An 8005-nucleotide genomic window follows, 5' to 3' on the forward strand; every position below is an offset into this window, starting at 1 on the left:
TAAATTTCTTTACTTAGGTTAATCTCCTTCAGTTACTTCCTTGTAGCTTAACAGAACAGTAGAGTAGTGACCTTGGAATGGGGATAACAAACACCCTAACCTTTGGAATAGAATGGATAGGATTAAAATCAAATGGTATAAATATAGATGTAACAGGAGAATAAAGAGAAAATCTGGTTAGAGACCTGGCTAGAGGCCCTGGCTATGCTGATCAACTGAATGCTGCCTCCATGTCCTTCATTCTTCGCCGACTCCGTCCACACCTTTGGGAACCTCTGGACCTGCTGGGGCTGGACCCCAACAGTTAAGCCTTGATTGTTGTAGGTATCACTGGGAGGAATTGACCTCCAGGCCAATTGGCTGTGAGAATCAGCTTTGTCTGCAGTGGGAGAACTTCTGTGCTGGACACACCCCTCCGGGGCAAGACTTGCTTCAATGGGCCTTTGGTGCTCACTGGGTCTGCACCCTGAGAGTGTCCTTTAAGGGTCTGAGGAGCTGCAAACTGGATGGTCCCACTCTGACCACTGGGCACACTTGCTCCTGGATCTCTAGGGAGGTGCTAATCTAGCCTTTGCCTGAGACTACCCAGCAAAAGCCTCTGTGCAGGGCTTGGGCAGGGCGAGGTCCCAGGGGATGAACAGGGCGGAGGAGCAGTTATGGCTGCTCTCAGTCCTGCCCTCAGAGGCTCTGCTTCTCAGTGTCCCAGCAATTGCTGCAAGCACCTCCGAGAGAAAGCTGCCCTCGAGTTCTGACCGATGCCAGACAGTCCCACTTCTCCCGTATGAGTCTGGATCCCCAGAGACTCGCCCAGAACTGGAGCTCAGAGCCTGAGACTCCCTCCCGATTGAAAAAGACAACCTCACCCTCAGCCGCCAGCTCTCTCCCAATGCGCCTCTGTACCTTAGTATTTTACTTCTGCACTGCATCTCCTCTGAGTCTCGGTATGCTTTTCTCTTCCCTTCTAGTTGTAGAATTTCCACTCAGCCAGCCTTCCTGTGGTTCTGGATGATGTCCGTTCCATCTTTTAGTTGTATTTTTGAAGTGGTTGTGCAAGGCAACAAACTCCAGTGTTTACCTATGCTGCCATCTTTTAGATACCCAATTAAAATATATTTTTTAAAAATAAAAATAAATATAAATAAATATACACAAACACACACACACACTTTTTAAAATTAATAAATCCCCTTCAGGCAGATGATTTCCAAAAATGTGTCTAACAGGGGGAAATGGGTCATATGTAATACTTTGAATAAAAGGATTTAAAAAAAATAAACATGAGTCTAGGTGTGACTCTCCCCTGAGCTGCTCATGGACATTTCCACACCTAACAGCACACAGAGGTCGGTGCGTGCACCCTTTACCGTGAGCGTTACCAGCACTCGTACTGAGCTGATGCTGTTTCACTGTGAATATTGGACTGTCTGTGGGACAGGGCATCATTGGCACCATCCTTTCCCGCTCAGCCTTCACTGAGTGGCATCTCAGCTTGCCATCCAGGCGCTCTGCCACTGTGTGCGATCTACACCTTTGCCTTTATTCCTCTACATGCATCAATATATGACAGTGAAATTGAATGAGTTTCAGGCACCCAACTATATCCTCTTCCTTAGTTAGTCAGGGAAAGTTTCAGCACTACAGAGAAACAGATGATAACTCTGTACCCACCCCCCAACTAGATGAACCTCTACATTTTGCCTTATTTGCTTCAAAATTTTTTAAATAAAGAAAACAAATGTAGCTCTTAAGGTTGTATTTTCACATCCTAGCCACTTCCTTCTCCCTCTGCTTTTGGCCAGGCGCTGGCTTTCCCCTGGAGTGGCCGCTCCTGCGCTGCAGTGGAGAAGCCACGCCCTTCAAGGGTCAGTGCAGACACAACTCCTTCCCTCTGATGAATTCAGCAACTAACTGCCTTTTCTCCTCATGGGTTTCTCCTCATTAATGACCTTGCTCTTCATTTTCTCTCTCCTGAAAGGCCTTGTCCTAGTAAGCACTTAATACGTAAGTGTTTTCTTGAATATACTTAATTAAGAAGGCTGATAGTATCAAATTACAGTGTCAAAGTGCAGCAGCTTATTTCTACGAAGTAGCCAGCCCATTAGAGAGTAAAAATAAAATTTCTAGGGCTTTAATAAACATTTCTCTCACTCTAAAAGGTAAGCTAATGTCAGTTTCTACCTAGTTAGGAGCTTTTTTCTCCCAACTCATTATCTCAGCGTAAAATTTTGTTACTATGAATTTGAAGTCAGAAATCTGTAAACTTGTTTTGTAAATACCAAATTTGGCCAATATAGTCTCTGTCACATACTCTTTCTCTTTTTAAACAACCCTTTAAAAAAATATTTTAAAAAATTCTCATGTAGCCTGGGTGGCATGGCTCATTGGTTGAGCATCTACCTATGAACCACGAGGTCACCGTTTGATTCCTGGTCAGGGCACATGCCCAGGTTGTGGGCTCGATTCCCGGCGGGGGGTGGGGTGGGGGGGAGCATGCAGGAGGCAGCTGATCAATGATCCCCACTCATCATTTAAATTAAAAATTAAAAATCCTTGTCTAGGTTCCCACACTAACTTACTCAGATTTGGCAGGCCCATTTGGCGTTTTTCTCATCTTCCTCTTATTTAGCCCCGAAGTAATCCCATGGGAGGAAAAATAAAGCGTAAGGATATGAGGGTGTGTGTGTCTCTCTGCTGGCATTCCGAACAGGAATCTAACTGTCTTGTCTCTTCATATTGTGCATAGGCTATTTACTTGGAACAAGTTGAATTGTGTGTTCAGCAGTTCCTAACTGTTCAGCCTAGGTCACAGCAGCGCAAATCTTCAGGTCAATAACACATGGTGAAGTCACTCCAGGTGGCTGTCAGGCAGCAGCTCCTTCCTGAGCAGATTGAGAGAAGCTTCACCGGCTGCTTCAGAAATCTGACAGGCAGGACCTGTTTAAACTAAAATCTATTCCTAACATAATAGATTTGGCCAGCTATAATTATATCACTGCAAACCTAAAAATGATGGGGGATTTCCTTATAAATTACTATGGAATCATAACTAGTCCAGTGCTATCTGGGAAGTGAATAGTTCTATTAATATAAGAAGTTAGAAGAAAGTGCAGAGAACAGATTTTCCCAAACCATCCAGTTTGGAGGAGGGCAGCCGCACTGGAGGTTAGAGGGCTGGAGGCCGTTTCACGCTGGGCATCGTCCTGGATATCTGCTGACCTTCCTGTGCCTTGCAGCCAAGGCCCAAGGGTGGTTGGCTGCCTTGTGTACATCCATCTGAGGTGTTCACCCACCTAGAAGGTGTTCTTACATCTGGGAGGTGATGGCCCAGGGAGTTCTAGATGGTGAAAAATGTATTTATTCCCCTACAAGTCCCCGTCCTGCTTTGCCTCTCCACCTAATGGGGTAAAATTCATAAACTCCAAAGTCTTTCCTTCGTTTTCGTGACCACAAATGTTATCTTTGTTACCCCCCACCCACCCACCCACCCATGTTGGGAGAGCTGGGACTTGCCAGCATGGGGGTCAGGAAGCACATGCCTGCCTGCTCACTGCCCTGTGTTCTCTTTGTCCCTGTCCCCTGTGCAGAGTACATCCAGAAATATGCCACGGAGGAGGCACTGAAGGAGCAGGAGGAAGGCACCGGTGACAGCTCGTCGGAGAATTCTATGTCTGATTTTTCAGAAGACGAGGCCCAGGATATGGAGTTGTAGTAGAAAAGGCACCTGCTTTTCAGAAAGACTATTATTTCCTAACCATGAGAAGCAGACTATAATATTCATATTTAAATAAAGCAATTTTTTTTATTACTAAACAAGGTTTTTATGAATAATAGCATTGATATATATATATTATATATCACCCTTTAGATCTTGATTTCTTGGTCATTTCTCAACCTGAGGTGCATAGCATATTCCCACATTCCATTTTGGTAGCAATATGCGGTCTGGATGCATGCATTCATAAGTCCATTTGGCCAAGTCAGCCTGTGTGCTACTAACTGTCAAAAGAAATAGCCGCTCTGATAGGTAGACAAGTAAAAATAACAGGAAAAAGTTGCTTCTTTTATTGATGGTTCCAAAGAAACAAACCAAACCAACCAGCTCTTGGATGTGAAGATAGAATAGTGCTTTTTCAAAACGGAAAGGAGGAAACTGGGAGGCACAGGCCTGCTGTGGGAGCGTGTAGAGCCAGCGCGTCACGGAGCTGCTCCCTCCCGTGATCGACCTAGGTGGCCTCATTTCTGTGGAGTAACAGTGTAAACAGGGAGCTAATTGGAGTGTTGAAACTTAAAACAATTTTTGACTTGGATTTTAAGTACATTTTTACATGTAGATTCCTGCCCTTCTGGCTACTCGGCCCTGCAGCCACGAGTGTATTCCTCTGGAGAACCTGTGGGAAGTGTGTTCTGAACTTGATTCTTTCTGTGGTAGAGCTTGCAATCCAGACCTTTTTTGAGAGGACAGGCCAGGAAGAGAAAAGTGACTGGGAAGATGTCCTCTCCAGCACGTGCAGTCACATCCTCATGCGATTGGCCACTTTGAGACGCTCCCCTGGCTGAGAGCTTTAAATCGGAGGGTGGCTATGGGTTCTTTGACTGGGGTTTGGGTTTGGGTTTTGGTGTGTGTGAATTGTGCTTAGGTTACAGATTTAATCTTCACCTGCCAAGAGAGGGCCTCCTCCTCGGATAGCCGCTCGGTGGACCCTTAGACTCGGGAGGAAGACCCTTCTGGTGGCTGCGACTCCTGGGTTCTCCACGTTTTGGTTTTGGTTTTGGTTTTCCTGCTGCTGCTGCTGCTGCTCTTGGCAGCGGCCTGGTCATCATCTGCTTGTGGGAGTGGGAAATGGGTAGTTTAGACCCAACACGTATTCTAAATTTCAAATGAGTAATAATTGGAACAAATAAAGTATCTTGTACCCAAAGTGACTGTACATGGGGAAAACACACAGCTTTTTTCAGTGACTGAATAGAGGAGAGGAATCAGAAATGTGATGTAGCAGTGAAACAGGTGAGAAGGAAGAAGTCTCCTCCCCTGTGTATGTTAAGAGGAAATCAGACTGTTTACAGCACCTGCTAATGAAATGTGTACTCAGCTAACCATATGTCCAGGTTGCCGGCAGTTTCTTTCAGATCTGAGTGTTGCCTGCTGAATTTGGAGAACTCTAGACAGCACCTCTGTATTCATTTTGTGTCGCAACCAGTAGGACAAGAACAGAAATAGCCAATCCTAAAACCTTCTAAAGACAATTTTTGAATGTCCCACTGGGATAATTTAATTTTTCTTTCTGATGTGTGTTTTTAGTTTAGAAGTGCTATATTCCACAAGATTTGAGTCAATGAGGTTGGAAGATATCCTATCTTTTTTAGTCAAAAAGCACAATCAATCTTTTCTTTGAAAATCTATATAAAATACAACTTGCTTTTAGCATGATTATTTTCCTAAATAAAAAAAAGACAAAGAATTTACTTATTTTATGTTAATTACGGGCATGAAGCAAAAGGTTTTCTTTACAAAAATTAAAAGTGCAGTTATGTAGGGCTGTGGTTAGTTAACCGTACTGAGTTGCCGATCTAGCATTTGTGGCTTGTTGGAAGGGTAGTGTTAACTATTTAACATGTAACGGTGTACTTAACTCTTATCTAGCACGTTGTCTTCTCATTGCTTTGGGGGGGAGGGTCTGCTGGCACTGTCTAACTTGCTTACCTGCTGAATTAGCAGTTTGCTTGTGCTATAACCATTATTGTAGGTGCGACTTAGGGTAGGCTTAAAGTGCTGGGTGGTGATTTGAGTTCAAACAATAAAAAATTGTATTTTTTCAATATTGTATAAACAATAGTGTTCTAATTACCTTTCAAAAAAAATAATCCTTTTAAATCCTGTCCCAAAAACTAGCAGAACCAAGTTTAGGAAAGTTATGTGCCACAGCTCTGCTCCTCAACTGAATCCATGTTTTTCTAACGAAAAGACACCAGCTTGCCTGTGAAGAAAGCTCGGCACTGGAAATGTGGTAGTGCGGAATCCTAAGTGAAGACGGGGAGGGGGTTGCAGACATTAAGAAACAGACCTGACTGTGGCTGCTGTGTGTGTGTGTGTGTGTGTGTGTGTGTGTGGTCTCCGAGTCTGTGGGTGAAGGTGTAATTAGGGCTTCTCTATTAGTACTGGAAGCTTCCAGAATTGCTACTCAAATCACTCATTCTGTGCAAGTCTGTCTCATCGGAGCACTAACCTTGGTCCCATGCATGTTTTTCACTCTGTGTGGGTCTTTACCTCTCCACTTCGAAGTGGATTTTGGGTAAGTTGAACAGAATCCCTTCTTAATGCTAACTTTTTGTCCCTTCCCAGTACCTGGAAGAGGTGGGAGTAGGAGACCATACTAACAGGTACAGAGGGGGCTGGAAGAGGCCTGGTGTGGATCTGAGGACTCGGGGGCCCCCACTTATAGATGGTTGAGTGAGGGGTGTTTCAGCATCAAGCACCTTTCCAGCTGTTCCATCACAACACTCAGACGCATCTGGAGCCCCTCAAAAGGGCTGGATGTTCCTGCATTTAAAGGTGGTGGTGGTAAGTCAGGGTTGCTTCTGGCAGTTTCCCTTCCTTCCTTAATACTCATCATTTTTAAAACTCTACCTTGTGGTTTACCAGCGCCTATTCAAATGACCGAGCCCAAGCTCTCGCCAAACACCAAGCAAGGTGGCTGCGGCATTGGATCCACAGCTTTCCGCAGCCCGAGCCCCAGCCTTGTGGGTTGCCTTTATGGTAGCCAACCTAGACTATGGCATTTTTGCTCTTTTAGTCTTCAGTCTCATTGCCCTCCTTGACTTGACTGTGCAGTTTCAACCAGCATTTTATACTAGTGAGATAATTACCAGAAGTTGCCATGTACCTAACATTTTTCTTCCACTTCAGAAGCTGTTCTAATTGCCAACTGGCTGATCTAAGCTCTTGGAGGGTGTTTCCCCTCAAAGGAATTGTTCCCTCTCAAAAGTCTCCCTGAAGCCCTACTTGGCCTTGGCCTATGACACCTGCTTTTTATTACGCCTCCTGGTGGGATGTCTGAGAATCATGGCAGACACAGCTTTCACTAGCTTCCGTGCGGCAAGCTTCCGGGAGCTAGTGTTTGATTTTGTGGCATGTGACCCTTCTGTGTTCTAGGAACTCGGTTAGAAAAGCGAAAGCCATTAACAAAAGTAAGTTTTATTTCACCAGCTTCCTAACTGGGTTCACAGCCTTTTTGGCTGAAATCAAAGCATTTCTGACTGGGCACAAACACCTGGTCTTCTTTGGACTTCTGAATCCATGTTCCTGTTCCTCTGGCCACGGACACCGTGGCGATTCCATTAGGGACTGGCTGGAGCGGAGGCCCCTGGGGGAGGGGGAGCTGACGGCCTGCAGGTGTGAAGGTTCCCCACTCACCGGAGGAAGGGCCAGGACTCTTAATTCAGCAAACACTGGCCTTGTCTGTGGCCTTGGGAAGAAATGGCCATCACTTACTGATTGTATTTGGTACATATTGTGTGATACTTGAAGAGATAAAAGGGACTCGCCAGCCCTTAGTTGAAATCTGAGCTCTTTACCACTTATTTTTTCCTCGCCCTAGCTCCTCCCTCCCATCTTTTTCCTTGCATTGTGATGATCTAGTGGGCACTTCTGTCAACAGGACAAATGCCTCCTCTGACTATAACCTCTTAATAGTTGTGTATAATGAAAACTGTAAACTTTTTTTTAAATAAAATGTGCATATACCTTGGCAAATGGCTGGACCTTGATGAATGAGATTGGCCCCATGGTTACTTAGCCTGTTTTTATTGACGTCCTCCCTGTTCCTCTGGCTCCTCTGCCCACAGCTGGCCTCTCCTTTTCCTTTTCCTGACGGAGAAGCTCTTACAGGGCGGGCTGGATTACTGGGACCGGAGTGTCACTTCTGGGCAGGAATCGCCAAGAGGCCTTGCCTCCCAAGGCCTGTCCCTGGAGCGGCAGGTGCCTGCTGGCTGTGCACTGGGCCGGCCG

General features: G+C 45.3%; 1 protein-coding gene across 9 annotated transcripts in view; it reads left to right on the forward strand.

The window, feature by feature from the left end:
- UBE2H (ubiquitin conjugating enzyme E2H) overlaps positions 1–7745 on the forward strand; it is a 108592-nt gene extending 100847 nt beyond the window's left edge. For all 9 annotated transcript variants that reach the window (XM_015568882.1, XM_015568877.1, XM_015568876.1 and 6 more), the window contains one exon: positions 3585–7745. In XM_015568882.1, coding sequence (XP_015424368.1) covers positions 3585–3709 — 125 coding nt within the window. In that variant the 3' untranslated portion in view covers positions 3710–7745. The remainder of the gene's footprint in view (positions 1–3584) is intronic.
- Positions 7746–8005: the final 260 nt, after the last annotated feature.

The sequence above is a fragment of the Myotis davidii genome, unplaced genomic scaffold (genome assembly GCF_000327345.1).
Source record: "Myotis davidii unplaced genomic scaffold, ASM32734v1 scaffold705, whole genome shotgun sequence".
NCBI classification, from domain to species: Eukaryota; Metazoa; Chordata; class Mammalia; order Chiroptera; family Vespertilionidae; genus Myotis; species Myotis davidii.